The sequence below is a fragment of the Hypanus sabinus genome, chromosome 22 (assembly GCF_030144855.1).
Source record: "Hypanus sabinus isolate sHypSab1 chromosome 22, sHypSab1.hap1, whole genome shotgun sequence".
NCBI classification, from domain to species: Eukaryota; Metazoa; Chordata; class Chondrichthyes; order Myliobatiformes; family Dasyatidae; genus Hypanus; species Hypanus sabinus.
The window spans coordinates 25,286,803-25,309,112 of record NC_082727.1 but is presented as its reverse complement, the minus strand read 5'-3'; the positions used below and the strand labels follow the sequence as shown (position 1 = coordinate 25,309,112).

The window sequence follows — 22,310 nt, the reverse complement described above, 5'->3', positions numbered from 1 at the left end:
ATTAACAAGGTTCCACCCACAGACCACTGCTCAGTGAATGCTTTTTTTTTGTTTTTTGCACCATTCTCTGTAAACTCCAGAGACTGTTGTGTGTGAGAATCCCAGGAGATCTGCAGTTTCTGAGATACTCAAAACAGCCCATCGAGCGCCAAAAATCAAGGTCACATTTCTTCCCCATTTGGTCTAAACAACAATTGAACCTCTTATACATGTCTACATGTTTTTCTGCATTGAATTTATGCCTCATGATTAGCTGATTAGGTATTTGTATTAATGAGCATGTGTGCAGGTGTACCTAATAAAGTGGCCGTTGATTGTATACCTAAGGAATGACTGTACCTGGGCACATCTCAAGTGCCAGACCAGAATTTTGGACTTGTGGAAAACTAAAATGATGGTATAATATGAAGAATTATTTTCTGATTATCAACAGGTCAGGCAACAGATTCTCCCTCTCCCTCTCCCTCTCTCTCCCCCTCTCCCCCTCTCCCTCTCTCTCTCCTGCTTGGCCTGCTAGTTATTTCTAGAATTTTCTGTTTTTTATTTTTAGATTTTCAGCATCTGCAGTGTTTTGTTTTAATTAGCACTCAACCGATATACATAACAATGGTAATCACTGCTATTTAGGCATTCTGAGATTATCTTCACATCCTTTTGTCCTTGTTCCAACAATTCTTTTTGTTTTTTCTCATTCCTAGTTTCTCACCCTCATCTTTTGCTCTTCCTAAGCTCAGACCTTCTATTTCCCTGTATCTCACAAATTTCCTTCAGCTCCGTTACTAACTCTTCTGGCTGGGTTGCCTCCAACCTGATGGCATGAACATCGATTTCTCTAACTTACGGGATCTCTCATCCCTTCCCCTTCTCGTTTTCCTTTCCCATTTCTAACGCTGCTCTCATGCCTTCTCTAGACTTCACCTGCCTCCAGCCTCCCTCTGGTGCCCCTCTTCCTTTCCACACTCCTCTCCTATCAGATTCCTTCTTACTCAACCCTTTACCTTTTCCGCCTATCGCCTCCTAGCTCCTCATTCAACCCCCTCCCTCTCCATCCACCTACTTCCCCCCTCACCTGGCTTCACCTATCACCTGCCAGCTTCTTCCCCTCCCCCACCTTCTTATTCTGGTCTCTTCCCCATTCCTCCCCAGTCCTTATGAAGGGTCTTGGCCTGAAACACTGACCGCTTATGTTGCCTAACCCAGACATCCCACCCTGCAAAAACTCATTTCAGGGAGGTAGCACCCTTGGCCCCCGCAACCCCATATACCCACCTCCAGTCGACCTCCAAGAGTGTATGTAATACTTTGTTCAGTGATTTTGTCTAATCTGTAAACCAAGTTGGGTATATGCAGAAAATGTGACATTAAAATATGTATTTCTTATATTATCATTAAGTTGTTTTTACATTCTTTTACAACTTTAAGCAAGTCTGCAGGGAGTTTGGCCTCATCATGTAGGACATCAATAGAGTAGCTCCTTAGCAGCTACCAGCTAGTTTAAATAATGTTAGCTATGCTAATAAATGAATGACACCTGTTAAACTCACCTCAACATGTCTTTTACATTTTAGCCCGCCATGGGCAATAGAAAAGTCACTGTTGCAAACAGTGCAGCGAGCAACACTGTCATTATTTTTGAGGTCGACTGTAAAGCCCGCCCACAGAGAAAACTGATAGGTCTACTTAGCACAAAGAGAGACCAATCAGGATGCTCCCTCTCACTCTCACTCTTCCTCTCCCTGTCCCTCTCCCTCCCCTTCTCAAAAATAATGATTTCCGGGATATTGTATATAATTTACGGGCGTCAGGGAGCTGCGATCGATATGCGAGAGACCCCCGGAACATCCGGGAGAGGTGAGATGGCTGCTAACCTGCTGACCTCCTCCAGCATTTTCAGAATCTCTTATGTTTCAAATATCAACTATTCCTTTTTTCCACAGATGCTGCCTGACCTTTTTCTGTTCCTTTTTCAGATAACCAGGATTCAGAGTATTTTGCTTTTGATTACAACATATGACATTGCACAATATCTTGCACAGGCATGGTTTAAAAGACCTCTCCAAAAAGTGGTTATTTTCAGCTGCACTGTTTTTTCTTCCACTTCTAGATCCCCATCGCCATGAGTGTCTCCTCCTTCCTCACCTACGACCAGCCAACACTACCTTGTTGTGGAGTGCATCAAGGACGTCTGGCTCACAAGCAGTATGAAATGCAGGCCCACAAGGATGCTCCAGATAGCCACAGAGAGCCTGGCACAGAACTGAGCACAATAGCAACAGTGACATGCTCCGGCAGCCATATTCAGTGACCCAGCCCAGCCTGAGGCCACCCACAATGATGGACTAAACGAGGACAAGGCCTAGACAGCTAAAAGACACCAAGGGAGGCCTGTGGCCCAGGACATAAATCATAGTTAACGCGGAGATACTGCTGTCAGAGGTCAGACTGAAAGCGATGCAGATTTCACTGAAATTTTTTTGTTTTAGTTTGTACTGACTTTATTTGTGCAGTATTTTTTAAAATGAGAAAGCAACGAACTTGTACAGATTTTATTCAGTATTCTTGTCTTTAACAATCCACCTGTATATACATGAGTTATTTAACATGGTGTAAAGATGCAGTATTTTTCATAAAGAATATGCTTTGAAAATGACAAAACTGAAGTAGCTAATGACAGTTGTGCATTTATTTTCAGTCTGTTAGTCTTCTGTGTTTATAGAATTAGAATGCTAATTGAAAATGTGTTGTATTATTTAAAATCTATTACTAAAACAGATCTCTTTTTTTTGTAAAATAGAAAATAATTGTCATTTTTAGCCAGTTTTCTCTGCAACACTGACTTACATTAAGCAGATCCAAGTCATTGTCCTGTGATATTTGCCTTTAAGTACGTGTGGTAATTATATGGAGCAAAAATTAGTTAGTAATCCATTTTATGCACTTAGTCACCCCAACAGATTAAAACATAATCAAGTATTTGGCATTTTTCACAAAGTTATTATGAGTTCTGCAAGAAGGCAATTGGGACCTGGTTAAAATGAAATATTCTGAAGCAACTGAGTAGCAATATACAATAATTAGACTTTTTCCAACACTTAAAGCTCATCAGTCTTGTAAAATGTGTTTATGGAAGGGGAACAGAATCACCAGGCTGCCTATGAATTTCCAACAGTGTTTAGCCTTTTTTCATATCTCCACCAAAACACAGGAACAATAATAGAAAATAACCTCATTTCCCAAAATAGAGGACATTTTAACAAAAATGGCCAAGTTACATTCCAACTAGTCACTTGGGCTCCAGGCCCAGAGACAGTGACTTCAATATATCAGGCTTTATCACATTCACCTCAATGAAAGGAAGCCTGGAGTTGTACTTATATTAGGGCAACAAGAAATGTTTAACAGCACCTGATTATGGATATTCATGAGGACCAAATTGTTTGTGTTCAAGTGGCTGAGGGATTTATGCCCATTTGTTGAACACTTACTAACATTTTGTAACAGTGCTCCACAGAAAGTGCTTTCAGGACAACAGAGAGGAAGCTGATTGGGATCTTGATCCATGGGAATGAAAATTTGACAGCAGTCATACTATTGAGGTGGTAGTGACGAAGGCAAGTACAACATCAGCATTCATTTCAAGAGGATTGAACCATAAAAGTGAGGATATAATGCTGAGGCTCTATAAAGCTTTGGTCAGACTGCACTTGAAGTATTGTGAACAGTCATGGGCTCCAAATCAAAGAAAAGTTGTGCTGACATTAGAGGGGGTCCAGAGGAGGTTTTCAGGAATTATTCAAGGTGTTGTGTCTGTGCACAACTACATATCAATTAAATAAAAGCACGCACGTGGGTGATGGTTTTAACTGGTGCATTCACACTGCAGCAAGAGAGAGAGCAATGTGCATGTGTAGGCAACAGCATGTACACAAACAACAGATTGATAAGCAGTGATAAGGGTAGGGTCATTGCTCTAAAAGAAAAGCATCCATACATTACACTCCCTCCCCCTTTAGATTAATGCAACATAAAACTGTATATGCACAAAACATTCATAAACCTTTCATAAACCCATATTCCAAATAAACATGATTTCACAATAACAGTCCATAACTAACTTCAAGGTTCGGTCTTTTGGGTGGCATATTGTTTCTTTCAGGACTATGGCTCTAGACCTGTGGAGGGGCATCAGGTTTGGCAGGTGTCTTGTCTAAGACAATGTTCTCAGAATCCGGTGTCACGTGGCTGTCAGTGACATGATTATCACCAAGAGGTATGTCTGGTGACTGTAATGTGTCCATCTTGTTGGATGCAATTGACTCAGGTGTGTTCTTCAGTTGAGCATGCGGTATCTGTTCCATATGCCCTCTCCATGTTCGATCTCCAACATCTACTGTGTATATCAGTGGCCTAGTTCTTGTAGCTATCCTACCAGATGTCCACTTATCTTTTCCATAATCATGTACTAGGACTTCCTGTCCAAGCTCAAAGCTCCTTGCTGCTTCACATGGCAACTGGCTGAACTGTTTATTCTGCACTTCCCTCTGTAGATCTGGTTTCAGGAGGTCTACACGAGATCTCAGATTCCTGTTCATGAACAGCATTGCAGGTGTTTGATTTGTCATTCCGATACACAAAAAGGAAGTTGTCCACCTTGTGCTGCAGAGGGATGTCCCCCTTGTCCATCACTTTAATGGGCTTCTTGAAGGTTTGGATAAATCTTTCAGCTAACCCATTCATGGCTGGGTGGTGAGGAGCTGACTTGAAATGCCTGATGCCATTTTTCTTCATGAACAGTCGGAATTCTTCCGACGTGTACTGTGGTCCACTGTCACTCACAATTTGTTCTGATAAGCCATTTGTGGTGGAGACAGTCTTTGCTGAGGTGGTTGACTTCTTTGGTATAACCACAGCCCACTTCGAATGAGCATTCATAGCAATCAGAAACATGTTGATGAATGGCCCAGCAGTCAATATGTACTCTTTGCCATGGTGACGACGGCCACTCCCATGGGTGTAAAGGTGCCTGTGCGAATGCATTTTGAACTTTTTGGTATCCTGGAAATCTTTTGGCCAAGTATTCAATCTGTTTATCTATTCCTGGTGACCACACATAGCTCCAGGTGAGAACCTTCATCCTGACTGCACCCAGGTGTCCTTTGTGCAGATTCTCTAACATTCTAGTGTGCAGTTTAGAGGGAACCACAACACGAGATGCGTACACCAGTATTCTTTGACATACGGAGAACTCTCGAAACACAGGGTTGCCGTCAGCTGGGCATCCTTGCGTGATGATTTCATAGACTTTTGACAATGTCAGGCATTTCCTTGTTTCCCTTTGTATTTCCAAGTTTGTTACCGGCAACTGGTCCACCAAAGTATTGTGGAACACTTCTTCCAGGTCACAGTATGAAGACTTTTCTTCTTCAGTTGCCAATAGAGGAAGACATGACAAGCCATCAGCGTTGCTATGCTGTTTCATGCCCCTGAGCTCTATGCAACAAGATTGGGCTTCTAGGAATAGTGCCCAACATTGTAATGAGGTAGCAGACATCACTGAGATTCCCTTCCTGGGATTGAAAATGGACACAAGGGGCTGGTGATCTGTCACTAGAGTAAACTTTTGTCCATAGAGGTAGTGGTGGAACTTCTTTATTCACCATACCAGACTAAGGGCCTCTCAGTTGATCATGTGCATAGCTGCATTCTGCGCTCATCAGTGATCTCGAAGCAAATGCAATTGGGTGTTCAGATCCATCTTTCATAATGAGTGACAAAATGGCTCGATTGCCATAAGGGGACGTATCGCACACCAGTCTAATGGGCAGAGCTGGGTCATAATGGATGAGTAGTTTATCGGATATCATTACTCTCTTTGTTTGCTTGAACGTTCTTTCACATCTTTCTGACTATTCCCACTTAGCTCCTGTCTGTAACAGTGCCTTCAATGGATTCAACACTGTAGCAATGTTTGGGAGAAACCAGTGGTAGCAGTTTACAAAGCCCAAGTATGACCTGAGTTGTGACACATTTTCCAGTTTGAGTGCCTGCAGCACTGCCTCAATCTTCTCTTGGGACTTATGTAAGCCATGCTTGTCCACAATATGAGATTGCATTCTTGAAAAACTCCCATTTGTCCCTCTTTGTGTGCAGACCTCTCACTCAGCCTGGTAAGCACTTTACCAAGGGTCTGGAGGTGCTCTTCATCATTTTTGCAGTCGCAATGATGTCATCACGGTAATATTGTGTTCCTAGGATATCTTGGAGCACCTGTTCCATTGCTGTTTGCCAAATTGCTGGGGCTGATGCAATGCCAAAGATGAGACAATTATACTGGAACGGTCCCTTGTGAGTCTTGATGGTGAGGAACTTCCTGTTTGACATCTCAATCTCCATTTACAGATAGGCTTGTGACAAGTCAATCTTTGAAAACCTCTCCCTGTCTGCCAAAGATGTAAAAACATCTTCTATTCATGGCTGGGAATATTGCACAGTGCACAGCACCGGCTTGATGCTCAACGTAAAATTCCCACATATGCGAATAGCTCTGGCCTTCCCTTTCTTGATCACTGGGACGATGAGCATGGCCCAATCACTCCATTCAGTCTTGGAGAGAAATCATGACACCTCCAAGCTCTGCAGTTCAACTTCCACTTCAGGATGCAGTGCGTAAGGCACTGAATGTTCTTTTGAAAACTTGGTGTTACTGTTTCATCCAGTCTAGATACCTTCAAGTTTACCAATCCCCTTCTCAAACACCTTCTCATTAGCATTAAGTAGCTATGCCAACCTCTGGTTAGTGCTACAATTTGGGTTGCCGTTGCTTATTGATGTCCAAGGAGAGCTTTAATTGAGTTTTATTCTAGTTGGATTTTTCTCAACCATTCAGATCCCAAAAGCACTGGTTCTCCAGGTTTCAACACACAAAGCTCTAACTGTTGTGTTTGGCCTCCATATGTCACATTTACTTTCAGTTTGACTTTGGGAGACACTTTTTCACCTGTGTGGGTCTTTAGCATCACCAAAATCTTCTCTAATGTATTTTAGAAAACAGTCTGTTGTAGTCAGCCTCTGAAGTTTTACATTAGACACATCTATTGTGATCCAAATGATTTTGTGATCTGCTTCAGTTACACTATGCAGTTGTAGGCGTGACAGTTCACCTTTGTCAGACTCTATGTTGTCTGATTCTGTTTCACATTCGGTAACTTTATGCATTTGTTTAGTTTTGTGGTTGAGACTTTTCACTCAGTTGTGCTTTAAGTCTGCATTGCATATTCTCTTTTTGTGATCTTGTCTGTGACACTTTCTGCAAACCTTTTCTTTTGGCTTCTTGCACCATTCAGGAACATATTGTGCATTTCATATACCAACCTCCTTTTCTATAGTTCTGCTGCATCTTGCTGCAGGCTCTAACAATATTGCAACAGTCAATGGCCATTCTAAGGTTAGGTCTCTTTCTGCCAATACCCTCATTTGAGTGCTTTGATTATGCATGCCACATACAAGCCTGTTCCTTAATCCATCAGAAAGTCCATCTCTAAAGTCACAGTTCTGGGAAAGTTTGCACAGTTTTGCAAGTTATTCAGGATTTGACAGGATTCTTTTGTAAAATCAAATCTCTCAGCTATTTAGAGTTCAAGTGATTTTGTAAAATTGTAACAATTTCATCAAACGTCTTGCTTTCTGGCTCTACAGGGGTTACTAAGTTGCCTAAGAGTATGTGCATTCTTGGGCCCATTAAGGTAAGAAGTGTAGGGGCTTTCTTTTGCTCTTCAACCTTGTTCACCTTACCATACAGTTCCACCCTCTCGATATACGACTCCCAGCCTTCATCAAATTCATCAACTTTCCCAACTGAGCCCATCACCATGTTAATTTCACTTTAAATTCAGCACGTCTTTCACTGTTACTCTGCACTGTACTCACACATCTGTTAGCATCTTTGATGGACTTCTCATGTTGTTTAACCCTCGCTGTTTCGTCCCACAACTGTCGGTGCAGCTGGTGATATTCTCTGACATTCAGGTTCATACTCGTCGCCAATTTGTTGTGTCTGTGCACAACTACATATCAATTAAATAAAAGCACGCACACAGGTGATAGCTTTAACAGGTGTATTCACATTACAGCAAGAGACTGAAGAATGCGCATTCATAGACAACAGCACATGAACAGACAACACATCAAAATGTAGTGGGGGGAGGTCAATGCTTTAAAAATAATAGAGCCATACATTACACCAGGAATGAAAGGGTTAACATCTAAGGAGCGCTTGATGACTCTGGGCCTGTATTCTCTGGTGTTTGGAAGAATGAGGGGAACATTGCAAGGCCTAGATAGAGTGGATGTGGAGAGAATGATTCTTATAGTTGGGAAGATTGGGACTAGAGGACACAGCCTCAAAATACAAGTATGTCCCTTTAGAACAGAAACTAGGAGGAATTTCTTTAGCCAGAGGTTGGCTAAGTGTGTAGAACTAATTGCCAGAGACAGCTGTGGAATCCAAGTCACTGGGTATATTTAAAGCAGAGGTTGATAGGGTTTTGATAAGTAAGGGGTCAAAGGTTATGGAGAGAAGGCAGGAGAAAGGGGTTGAGAGGGATAGTAAATCAGCTGAGAGTGAATAGCAGAGTAGTCTCAATAGACCAAATGGTCTAATTCTGATAGAGATCAGGACGCCAGCTACAACCTTTCTTACTCTCATAAGCAGAACACATAAACTACCTGCAAGCGAGGTGCGGACTGATGCCTGCTGGTTTGTGCAGGGAATGCTACGGCAGTTGCTGAAGGCTGCTTTGCTGACTTCAGCTTCTGTACAAGCTTGCTGTTCCCGGAAATGAGTGTGATACCATGCATTTCCTTGTGGAGCAGTATTAGTGGTGAAGGAGCAGCGGGCACAAAGAGGAGGAGGAACTGGTTACTCCCCTTTCATCAATAGCTCCTATTATACCTTCCCTCCATCACACCATCACTAAACTGTAAAAGCCGATTAGTAATCCAGATAGAGTCATAGAAAAGTACACCAGAGAAGGAGGCCTTTTGGCCCATCTAGTCCATGCTGAGCCATTTAAACTGCCTACTCCTTTCGACCTGCCCCAGGACCATAGCCTTCCATACCTCTACTAACCATGTATCTATCCAAACTTCTCTTAAATGTTGAAATTGAGCCGGTGTGCACCACTTGTACTGGCAGCTCATTCCACACTCTCACGGCCTTCTCAATGAAGAGATTTCCCCTTATGTTCCCTTTAAACTTCTCACCTTTCACCCTTAACCCATGAGCTCTAGTTATAGTCCCACCCCACTTCAGTGGAAAAAGCTTGCATTTACCCTAACTATGCCCTTCATAATTTTGTATACCTCAATCAAATCTACTCTCAATCTTCTACCTTCCAAGGAATAAAGTGTTTTCCTATTTACTCTTTCCATCTAACTCAGGTCCTCCAGACTCGGAAACATCCTAGTAAATTTTCTCTGTACTCCTTCAACTTTATTTACACCGTTTCTGTAGGTAGGTGTCCAACACTGCACACAATACTAGAAATTCATATATCAAAGCAGGCTAACAGAGAATGCTTCAAGGAGACCACATCAATGAGCTGTAACATTTAAACATTCAAGACTCGACAAAGCTGAGAAAATACTTACCCTTATGAGGCGGTCAGGAAGTGGGAGTCAGTTTTGAGAATGAAGGGATGCCCTTTTAAATCAGAGACAATAAGGAATTTCTTCTCTAAGAAGTGCCCGATCCTTGGAATTCTCCAAGAGGAAACTACTGAGTGTATTCCAGGAGGCAGAAGGTTTTTGAAACAGAGGGGAGTCAGGGCTATGATAAAATGGCAGGGAAATGAAAAGCTGAGATCAGATGAGCTGTGCAGCACTGGAAATACCTAACTGTACGGATGATTGTCATTAGTGACTCAGTAAGGGCCTGTTGAATACAATGGAAACAACAATAGGTTTGGTATGATGTGAAGAGAGGTAGCTTTTGAGCAGTTATGAAAGCAGAAGCAAAAGAGATTTGTACATGAAGAAAACTCACTTGAGGTAGCACGTAAAACTAACATTATAATGTACATAAGAGGAGGATGTTCTAAGCAGAAGTTTACATGCTTCATATTAATTAAGGTTATAGTTATGATACCCAAAACTTGAGTTGGTCAGGAACCAGTTAATACCTGTAACATGTACTTTGTCCAGCCTGTTGTAGGTGTGTTTCTGTACCAAAGCGACAGCTCATGCTTTGTGGCATTATATTGCAGTAGGGGGGTGGTAAACATAAAACTCCCCAAAGCTACTCGTTCATTTCTGAATATTTTGCTCAATTCCTCCTGTACTACTCATAGAATGTAGTCATCGCTGGTGAGACCAGAATATGGTAAATCCCTGATTGCCCTGTAAAGCAAATGACTTGCTACAGCATTGCAGAGGGCAGTTAGAAGAAAGCCACATTGCTGTATCTGCAGTCCCAGACCAGGGGGAAATGGTAGATTTCCTTCCCTGAACACAGTACAAAACTTCTAAGATGGTGCCGAATGTGGTCTCCATTGAGTTGGTGGCTCAGACTTAATTAAGACCATAAGACATAGGAGTTGAATTAGGCCATTTGGCCCATCAAGTCTGTTCAACCATTCCATCCTGACTGATTTATTACCCATCTCAACCCCATTCTCCTTCCTTCTCACCGCAACCTTTGACACTCTTACTAATCAAGAACCTGTCAAACTACACATTAAACATACGTAATGACTCGGCCTCAGCACTGTGCCAGTGAATTCCGGTGGTCTGACCAATGCCTTATGAAGCCTCAGCATTACATTCTTAATTTTATATTCTAGTCCCCTTGAAGTGAATGCAGAATGTTAACATTTAATGAATGAAACTAACTATTTTTAACTTCATAATGATGGTTTCGGAAACAGAAGGGAGTTAGGAGTCAGTTTAAAGCTTAGGGACAATGATGTGGGGAAATAGAGGTCAGGCCTTGGCTCCACATTCCATGTTTAAAGGTCAGCAATGTGGTTGGGTGACAAAGGACATCCAGAGTTGAGGCCTCCACACTGCATTCAACAGGCCACTAATGTGGTCATGGGACGAAAGACATCCAGGGCTCAGACCTCCGCTCTGCACTCGAAAGGACAGTGATGTGGACGTATAGTTGCTGGTTTGATCCGGGTCAGTAGGTGTCTGTGTGAGCATGAGGCATGAGGAAGCATGGGGGCCAATCAGCCTGAGTCCGAGCTGTAAGGTCCCATCATCAGCCAGTGCTGGGGGTTGACACCAAAGATCGAAGCCCGACGGTTGATCGGAAGTCCGGAAGTTGTAGCCAATGAACAAGGCAGCAGGCCTGTCCTGAATCGGAAAGCTGTCCGTGTATGTGAGTGGGAGGGGGAGGTGGGAGAGAGGAAGGGGGCTTATTTTGTTGTCATTGTTTTATTGATTATTGTGTCCTGTGATGTTCTGCCAAACATCGTGCACATACTAGATTGGCACTGGAATGCCTGGCAACACAAGTGGGCTGACCACAGCACATCCTGAGGTACGTTGGTCGTTAACACAAATGACACATTTCAATGTACATGTGATAAACGATATATTTCAGTGTGACATGTGAATCTGAACCATTGGTGAACAAGGCACTTGATCAGATTGTAACGAGTCTTGATAATCAGATCAGAAGATGTTCTTTCAGTCAAGTTTGAATAGAACCTGCAGATCAGCTTGTAACAGGTTCTGCTATTCAATTTGTAATGACCTTCCACTATCCGTTTAATCGAATTCTTAAAGGAGCTACAATGAAAGCCAATCAGAGAAGCATGTCTGAAAATTAAAAAAAGAACAAGTACTGTAAGTAGAATTTTAAAAGTGAGTCATTTGGAGCAAAAGTACTATAATGGTCAAAGAGCTTTAATTAGGGGAAGGCTAGAAACTGCAGATCCCACAGGGATCATTACCAGAGCCTTGCTTACAGTGTTATATTTAAATAAATTGGATATAAATATAGGGGCGCAATCAAGATAGGGGCAACATTACCAATATAGGCAGTGAGCTCGAGGATGAGGAGGACTGGTCAAGGTTACAGTGAGGTATTAATGGACTGGTTAGGTGAGCCGAGAAATGGCAAACGGAATTCTGTCCCGAAAGTTAATGTGGCTGAGAAGGACAAACAAGGTAAAATAATCCACACCAAAATAACAGGAAAGTAAGAAGTGTCGAGGAACTGAAAGACACTGAGAATGTCAACAAATCCCTGAAGATACCAGAACAGGTAGACCTGAGATTACAAAGCATAGAAAATTTTCATTATTAACACCAGAGACAAAGAATATGTACAAGAGGAGGCAGACCTTATTAGTTTTGCCGCAGCTAGAAAATAGTGTATCATTTGAGAAAGACGTCTTGGCACTACAGGGTGCAGAAAAGATTTTCAAGGGTGTTAGAAGTGCTGATGACTTAAAGAAAGCCAGAGGAACTGACAAGGCCTGGGTTGTTTCCTTGGATCAAGGAGAGGGTTAATTAAGATGCTGAAGGGCCCAGGAGGCTTAGGACTGATGTTAGTCACTTTGCGGAGTAGTCAATAATTTGGGGGCACAGATTTAATTTAATTGAGGGAATTCTAAAGAGATGAGGAAAAGCACCCTTCAGTCCAACTCATTGAACCTTGCTTTGTGCCTACTGAACCAAATGGTGCCTGGAAATGTGGAGCAGGGATCAGACATATTTCATTGTCACGATGGCCCAAATGCCTCCTTTCTGTGCTGCAAGTTCTCAAAAAGTTCCAGATGTGGATTTCTACAGAGCTCAGTGATTTCATGATCACCGTTGTTGACAACAGCTTTTTTGTATTGCATTTGCAAAGACTGATGACTGCAGTAGACGGTTCAGATTTACAATTACAGACAACCGGTGAAAGAGGATGCAAGGAAGAACTTCTTGAGGCAGAGGGTTGCTGCAAGAGAGTGGTGGAAGCATAACTAATCAAGGCTTTCCACTAATTATTTTTGTGCGAAGAAGAAAACTAGCAGGGAAAGGGACAGGAGGGACAGATTACACATGAACTTGAGGGAAAACAATATCCCTACAGGGAGATCTGCAAGGGCTGTTAGGGGATGGTTTAAACTGGGTTGGTAGGGGAGATGGGAACCAAAGCAATAGGTCAAATGATGGAGCTGTTGATGTAACGGTCGATGCAACATGTAGAGAGACTGCAAGGAGGGATAGACAGTGGATAGGTGATAATTGCAGTCATTTCAATGGGTTGAAAAGTGTCTACTTTAATGTGAGATGTATCAGGAAGAATGACGATAAACTTAGAGCATGGATCAGTACACAGAACTTCGATGTTGTGGCCATTACAGAGATTTAACTGCCATAATAAACAATAGACAATAGATAATAGACAATAGGTGCAGGAGTAGGCCATTTGGCCCTTCGAGCCAGCACTGCCATTCACTGTGATCATAGCTGATCATCCACAATCAGTACCCTGTTCCTGCCTTCTCCCCATATCCCTTGACTCTGCTATCTTTAAGAGCTCTATCTAACTCTTTCTTGAAACCATCCAGAGAATTGGCTTCCACTGCCTTCTGAGGCAGAGCATTCCACAGATCCACAACACTCTGGGTGAAAAGGTTTTTCCTCAACTCCATTCTAAATGGCCTACCCCTTATTCTTAAACTGTGGCCTTTGGTTCTGGACTCCACCAACATTGGGAACATGTTTCCTGCTACTAGTGTGTCCAATCTCTTAATAATCTTATATGTTTCAATTAGATCCCCACCCATCCTTCTAAATTACAGTGTATACAAGCTCAGTCGCTCCAATCTTTCAACATATGACAGTCCTGTCATCCCAGGAATTAACCTCGTGAACCTACACTGCACTCACTCAATAAGAAGAATGTCCTTCCTCAAATTTGGAGACCAAAACTGCACACAATAGTCCAGGCATGGTCTTACCAGGGCTATGTACAACTGCAGAAGGACCTCTTTGCTCCTATACTCAACTCCCCTTGTTATGCCATTAGTTTTCTTCACTGCCTGCCGTACCTGCATGACTTCATTGACTGATGTACAAGAACACCTAGATCTCGTTGTACTTCCCCTTTTCCTAACTTGACACCATTCAGATAGTAATCTGCCCTCCTGTTCTTGCCACCAAAGTGGATAACCTCACATTTATCCACATTAAACTGCATCTGCCATGCATCTGCCCACACATCCAACCCATCCAAGTCACCCTGCATTCTCCTAACATCCTCCTCATATTTTACACTGCCACCCAGCTTTGTGTCATCTGCAAATTTGCTGATATTACTTTTAATTCCTTCATCTTAATCATTAGTGTATATTGTAAATAGCTGTGGTCCCAGCACTGAGCTTGTGGTACCCCACTAGTCACAGCCTGCCATTCTGAAAAGGACCTGTTAATCCCTACTCTTTGTTTCCTGTCTGCCAACCAATTTTCTATCCATGTCAGTACCCTAACCCCAATGCTATGTGCTCTAATTTTGCCCACTAATCTCCTATGTGGGACCTTATCAAAGGCTTTCTGAAAGTCCAGGTACACTACATCCACTATCCACTGGCTCTCCCTTGTCCATTTTCATAGTTATATCTTCGAAAAATAGGGGTGGGAATGGATGCTGGATGTTCCAAGGGTTAGGTGTTTAAAAAGGGTTTGTGGAGGGGAGGTAAAAGAGGTGGGAGAGTGTCATTAATCAGGGACAGTATCACAACTGCAACAAGGGAGAATGTCTCCAAGGGATCATCCACTGTGTCAGTGAGGATGGAAGTCAGAAATAGAAAGAGAGCAATCATTCTATTGAGAGTAATCTACAGACCCCCGAATAGAAAGAGAGGCACTGAACAAAAGGTCAGGAGGCTGATTTTGAAAAGGTGCACAAATAGCAGGTTTGTTGTCTTGGGCAACTTCAACTTCCTGAATATTAATTGACATCTCCTTAGTACAAATGTTTAGATGGAGCAGAAGATATTAGGTGTGTCCAGGAAGGATTCCTGATACAGTATATAGACAGAGAGAGAGAGGCCATGCTGGATCTAGAACTAGGCAATAAACCAGGTCAAGTGAAGATCTCTCGGGTGAGCGTTTCAGAGACAGTGACCATTACTCTGTAACCTATACTGTAGCCTTCAACAGGGATAGGAGGAGAAAGTATAGGAAAATATTTAATTAGTGGAGGTAAGTTATGATACTATTAGGCAGTAACTCAGGAATGCAAATTGGGAACAGATGTACTCAAGGAAATACACAATTGGAATGTGAGGTTGTTTAGGCATTTGCGAGGGCAAGGAAAGGATGGTAGGGTGAAGGAATCATGATTGACAAGATAGATGGAACATCTAGTCAAGAGGAAGAAAGAAACTTACTTAAGGTTTAGGGAGCAATGTTCAAACAGGACTCTAGAGAGTTACAAGGTAGCCATAAAGAAGCTGAGGAATAGACTTCGGAGAACAGGAAGGTGACACTACAGGCTTTGGTGAGGAGGAATATGGAAAACTCCAAGGTATTCTACATGTACATGAAGAACGGAAGGATGACTAGAGGTGAGAGGGATTTTAACAAATGTGAGAACAGCATATAACATGTTGACATTAAGAAAGAGGATGTGATGGAACTTTTGAAAAACATTAGGACAGAAAAGTCCATGGGGCTGGGTGGCATATACCCGAGTTACCATGGGAAGCAATGGAAGAGATTGTTGTGCCTTTGGCAATGAGCTTTGCATCTTCATTGGCCACAGGTGTACGTCCAAATGACTGAAGGGTGGCAAATATTATTCCTTTGTTCAAGGAAGGTAATAGGGACAATCGTGGAAATTATAGACCAGGGTGTCTTACATCAGAGGTAGCCAACTACTGAAGAGGATTCTTAGAGACAGGATTTGTGAAGATGTGGAGAAGCACAGTCTGATTAGGCATAGTCAGAATGATTTTGTGAAGGGTAGGATGTGCATCGTGAGCCTGATTGAATTCTTCGAGGAAGTGACAAAACAAATTGATAAGATAGAATAGTGGATCTGGAGTTTAGTAAGGTGTTTAACAAGATCAAAGTTCAAAGTAAATTTATTATCAAAGTACATGGATGTCATCAGAGATAATCCTGGGATACATTTTCTTGTGGGCATAATCAATAAATCCATAATAGAATCAATGAAAGACCGCACCAACTTGGGCATTCAACCAGTGTACAAAAGACAACAGACTGTTTACAAAAAGAAAGGAATAATAATAAATAAGTAAGCAAGAAGTATCCAGAATGTGAGATGGAGCCTTTGAAAGTGATTCCATTGGTTGTGGAAACATTACGGAGATGGGGCAAGTGAAGTTAACCGCTCTGGTTCATGAGCCTGATGGTTGAGGGATAGTAACTCTTCCTGACCCTGATGGAGTGAGTCCTGAGGCTAGCAAAAAAGAGAGTATGACCTGGGTGGTGGGGGTCCCTATTGATGGATGCTGCTTTCCTGCAACAGCACTTTGTGCAGATGTGCTCAGTAGTGAAGAGGATTTTACCCATGATGGAACTGTCCATATCCATTACTTTTTGTAGGATTTTCCATCCAAGGCCATTGGTGTTACCATACTAGGCCGTGATGCAGTCAATAGACAATAGGTGCAGGAGTAGGCCATTTGGCCCTTCTAGCCAGCACCGCCATTCACTGTGATCATGGCTGATCATACACAATCAGTACCCCGTTCCTGCCCTCTCCCCATATCCCTTGACCCCGCTATCTATAAGAGCTCTATCTAACTCTCTCTTGAATGCATCCAGAGACGGCCTCCACTGCCTTCTGGGGCAGAGCATTCCACATATCTACCACTCTCTGGGTGAAAAAGTTTTTCTGCATCTCAGTTCTAACTGGCCTACCCCTTATTCTTAAACTGTGGCCTCTAGTTCTGGACTCACCCATCAGCGGGAACATGCTTCCTGCCTCCAGCGTGTCCAATCCCTTAATAATCTTACGTGTTTCAATCAGATCCCCCTCATCCTTCTAAATTCCAGTGTATACAACCCCAGTCACTCCAATCTTTAAACATATGACAGTCCCGCCATTCCGGGAATTAACCTTGTGAACCTATGCTGCACTCCCTCGATAGCAAGAATGTCCTTCCTCAAATTTGGAGACCAAAACTGCACACAATACTCCAGGTGGGGTCTCACCAGGGCCCTGTACAGCTGCAGAAGAACCTCTTTACTCCTATACTCAATTCCTCTTGTTATAAAGGCCAGCATGCCATTAGCTTTCTTCACTGCCTGCTGTACCTGCATGACTTCATTGACTGATGTACAAGAATACCTAGATCTCGTTGTACTTCCCCTTTTCCTAACTTGACTCCATTTAGGTAGTAATCTGTCTTCCTGTTCTTGCCACCAAAGTGGATAACCTCACATTTATTCACATTAAACTGCATCTGCCATACATTTGCCCACTCACCCAACCTGTCCAAGTCACCCTGCATTCTCATAACATCTTCCTGACATTCCACACTGCCACCCAGCTTTGTGTCATCAGCAAATTTGCTAATGTTACTTTTAATCCCTTCGTCTAAATCATTAATGTATATTGTAAACAACTGCAGTCCCAGCACCGAACCTTGCGGTACCCCACTGGTCACAGTCTGCCATTCCGAAAGCAACCCGTTAATCGCTACTTTTTGTTTCCTGTCAGCCAGCCAATTTTCAATCCATGTCAGTACTCTGCCCCCAATACCATGTGCCCTAATTTTGCCCACTAATCTCCTATGTGGGACTTTATCAAAAGCTTTCTGGAAGTCCAGGTACACTACATCCACTGGCTCTCCCTTGTCCATTTTCATAGTTACATCCTCAAAAAACTCCAGAAGATTAGTCAAGCATGATTTTCCCTTCATAAATCCATGCTGACTCAGACTGATCCTTCTACTGCTATCCAAATGTGTCATAATTTCATCTTTTATAATTGACTCCAGCATCTTTCCCACCACTGACGTCAGGCTAACCGGTCTATAATTCCCTGTTTTCTCTCTCCTTCCTTTCTTGAAAAGTGGGACAACATTAGCCACCCTCCTGTCAGCAGGAATTGTTCCTGAATCTATAGAACATTGGAAATTGATTACCAATGCAACCACGATTTCTAGAGCCACCTCCTTAAGTACCCTGGGATGCAGAACATCAGGTCCCGGGGACTTATCAGCCTTCAGACTCAAAAGTCTATCCAACACTGTTTCTTGCCTAATATAAATTTCCTTCAGTTCATCCTTTACCCTAGTTCCTTTGATCACTATTACATCTGGGAGATTGCCTGTGTCTTCTCTAGTGAAGACAGATCCAAAGTACTTGTTCAACTCATCTGCCATTTCCTTGTTCCCCATACTAAATTCACCTGTTTCTGTCTTCAATGGTCCAATTTTGGTCAACTATATTTTTGCTATTCACATACCCAAAGAAGCTTTTACTATCCCCCTTTATATTCTTGGCTAGTTTACCTTCGTACCTCATTTTTTCTTGGTGTATTGCCTTTTTTTGTTATCTTCTGTTGCTCTTTAAAATCTTCCCAGTCCTCTGGTTTCCGGCTCATCTTTGCTATGTTATACTTCTTCTGTTTTATTTTTATACTGCCCTTTACTTCCCTCGTCAGCCACGGCCGCCCCTTACTCCCCTTAGGATCTCTCTTCCTCTTTGGAATGAACTGATCCTGTACCTTCTGCATTATTCCCAGAAATACCTGCCATTGTTGTTCCACTGTCTTCCCTGCTAGGGTATTGTTCCATTGAACTTTGGCCAGCTCCTCCCTCATAGCTCCATAGTTCCCTTTGTTCAGCTGTAATACTGACACATCCGATTTTCCCTTCTCCTTCTCAAATAGTAGGTTTGACACATTTAGCCGTCTTGATGATCAACTGTAATACTGACACATCTGATTTTCCCTTCTCCTTCTCAAATTGTAGGTTTGTCAAATATTTAGCTGTCTTGATGAATCTTTGCAAACTTCTAAGGAAGTGGAGATGCTGCTATGCTTTCTTCATAATTGCACATGCTGCTAGGCCCAAGACAGGTGATCCAAAATGATAGTATTGAGGAATTTGAAATTGCTGACCCTCTCCACCTCTGATCCTCCAATGAAGACTGGCTCGTGGATCTCTGGTTTCCTCCTCCTGACGTCAATAATCAGCTCCTTGGTCTTGCTGGCATTGAATAAGAGGTTGCTGTTGCTCTAATCAGCCAGGTATTCAGTTTCCCTTCTACATGCTGATTCACCACCACCCTTGATCCGGCCTACAACAGTGGTGTCATCAGCAAACTTGAATACGGCATTGGAGCTGTGCTTTGCCACACAGCCATAAATGTAAAATGAGTAGAGCAGGGGGCTAAGCACACAGCCTTGAATACTTAGTCCCCTGCTTCCCCATGGTGGCCTTATTCAGATAGCCAGGAGACGTGAGATCCAGGGAAACCTGTCTGCTTGGATTAAGAATTGGTTTGCCCACAGAGGCAGAAGCTAGTAATACGTGTAGCGTATTTTACCATGAGGTCAGTGACCATTAGCGTTCTGCATGGATATGTTCTGGGACTCCTACTATTTATTATTCTTATAAATAACTTGGATGAAGAAGCAGAAGGGTGGGTTAGTAAGTTATCAGATGACACAAATGTTGATAGTATTGTGGATAGTGAAGAAGATTGTCATAGGTTAAAATGGGACATTTATAGGATGCAGAGCTGGGCTGAGAAGTTTGATCTGAAAAAAGTGTGAAGTGATACACTTTGGAAGGTCAAATTTAAAGGCAGAGTATAGGGTTAATGGCAGGATACTTAGCAGTGTGGAGAAAGAGAGTTATGTTGTGGTGACATCCATAGATCCCTCAAAGTTACCATACAAGCTGATAGGCTGGGTAAGGTATGGTGTGTTGGCCTTGATTAGTTGGGAGGCTGAGTTCAAAAACCCTTTGGTAATGTTGCATCTCTATAAAACTCTGGTTAGACAACATGTGAAATATGTTCAGTTCTGGTCATCTTATTGTAGGAAGGACATGGAGGCTTTAGAGATGGTGCAAAGAATGTTAACCAGGATGTTTCTGGATTACAGAGAATGGCTAATGAAGAAAGGTTGAGCAACTAGGCCCTTTCTTTTTGGTGCAAAGGAGGACGACGGATGACTTGATAGAACTATGGTGGTGGTTGGTGTCCGTCTGTCTCGAAGGACAATGGGTGATGATCATCATCACAAGCCTGGGCAGAAGGTATGGAGATCATGAGATGCACAGTCGTCAATATCCCCCTCTTGGCCTCACCAGTGCAGTCCAAAGGAAAGCTTGTGAAGCAATACTTTTGGCACCAGCTTGGCTGCAGGAGCTGTTGAAAGGGTAGATGAAATTATAGAGAGGACAGTCAGCTCCTTTTCTCCAGGATGGAAACGGTTCACATGAGGGGTGATTAGAGAAAGGAATAGGGAAGAGGTCAGAGGTACAGTATATTCTTTTTACACAGAGAATGGTGGATATATGGAATGCAATTATGGGTGGTGGTAGAGCTAGATACATTAGGGACAATTAGATAGGTACATGGATGAAAGTAAAATGGAGAGCTACTGTATGAGAGAGTGAAGCTTTAGATAGATCTTGGATTAGGTTAGAAGTTTGGCAGCACATCAAGGGCCTGACCTGTGCTGTACTCTTCTACGTTGCTTGAAAGAGTACAGACATAGATACATCTCTCTCCCTACAAGTGGCTGGTGCAGAACTAATGGTTCAAGTGGCTCCCTTTCCGTGTCATAAACTTTCTCCACTGTTCCAAATTTATTCAATTACTTTTAATTTTAATTCTCACAGAGATGGAATTTGATCTCATGTCTCTGTATACTTGTTCCCACACAATAAGTATAGAAATCTTTCATTTTTGATGCTCTCAACTTTCCAGCCACGGCTCTGATGATGGTGTTCCTGCATTTGGCTCTAGTTCTACCCCAGAGACATGAGAACAAAGACCAGGCTGAGTCACACTTTTAGAGGTGTCATCAAATGGATGAAGTACTGGGCCAGATCATCCCAGATTGTGACTCCTATACAAACCATATTATAAAATATAGGAGCTGAATTGTGCCATTTGGCCCACCGAGTCTGCTCCGCTATTCCATCATGGTTAATATATTATCCCTTTCAACACAATTCTCCTGCCTTCTCTCCATAATCTTTGAAACCCTTACTAATCAAGAACCTATCAATCTCTACTTGAAATGTATCCAATGACTTGGTCTCCACAGCCATCCATGACAATGATTTCCATAGATTTGCCACGCCTTGGCTAAAGAAAGTTCTCCTTATCTCTGTACCAAAATGATGGTCTTCTATTCTCAGGCTGTGCCCTCTGATCTCAGACCCCACGCTACAGGAAATATCCTGTACACATCCACTCCTATCTGGGCCTTTCAATATTCGATAGGTTTCAATGAAATACCCCTCATTCTTCTAAACACCAGTGAGTAAAAGCCAAGAGCCATCAAACACACCTTTTATGTTAACCCTTTCGTTTCCAGGATAATTCTCGTGAACTTCCTCTGGGCCCTCTCCAATACCAGCACATCCTTTTTAAGACAGGGGTCCAAAAATGTTCGCAATTCTCCAGGTGGCCTCTGACCAATGCCTTCTAAAGCCTAAGCATTACATCCTTGCTTTATTTTATATTCTAATCCTCTTGAAATGAACGCTAACATTGCATTGGCTTCCTTACCACTGACCCAACCTGCATGTTAACCTTAGGGAATCCTGCATGAGGACAAAGTTCCTTTGCTCTTCTGGTTTCTGAACTTGCTCCCTGTTTAGAGAATAGTCTACATCCTTATTCCTTCTGCCAAAGTGCATGACCATACACTTACCTACACTGTATTCCATCTGCCATTTCTCTGCCCTGTCTCCCAGTCTAAGTTCTTCTGCAGACTCCCTGCTTCCTCCACACTGCCTGCCCCTCCAGCTATATTTGTATCATCCACAACCTATGCCATAAAACCATTAATTCCATCACTAAATCATTGACATATAACGTGAAAAGAAACAGTCCCAACCCTGACCCTTGCAGAACACCACTAGTCACCAGCATCCAATCAGAAAGGGCCCATTTATAGCTCTTGTTTGCCTCCTGCCAGTGATCCAATCTTTGTCTATGCTAATATATTTCCTGTAATACCCTGGGGCTTCTGTGCTGTGTATCAATACTTACTATTTCCAGATGCCCAAGCTGTCTGTGCCCAAGTTCCCCTACAAACCTAACAACAGACATAGTCACACCCATTCATCACCTGCAGCTTGCATTCCTTC

At 42.6% G+C, this 22,310-nt stretch overlaps 2 protein-coding genes across 2 annotated transcripts in view; one reads left to right on the top strand and one right to left on the bottom strand.

The window, feature by feature from the left end:
* LOC132379455 (leucine-rich repeat transmembrane neuronal protein 3-like) overlaps positions 1-2,763 on the top strand; it is a 321,539-nt gene extending 318,776 nt beyond the window's left edge. Inside the window, exon 3 of the mRNA XM_059947343.1 lies at positions 2,105-2,763. Coding sequence (XP_059803326.1) covers positions 2,105-2,305 — 201 coding nt within the window. The 3' untranslated portion in view covers positions 2,306-2,763. The remainder of the gene's footprint in view (positions 1-2,104) is intronic.
* Positions 1-22,310, bottom strand: part of LOC132379454 (catenin alpha-3-like) — a 1,635,404-nt gene that overhangs the window by 1,189,362 nt on the left and 423,732 nt on the right. The gene's annotated exons all lie outside the window — the stretch shown is intronic.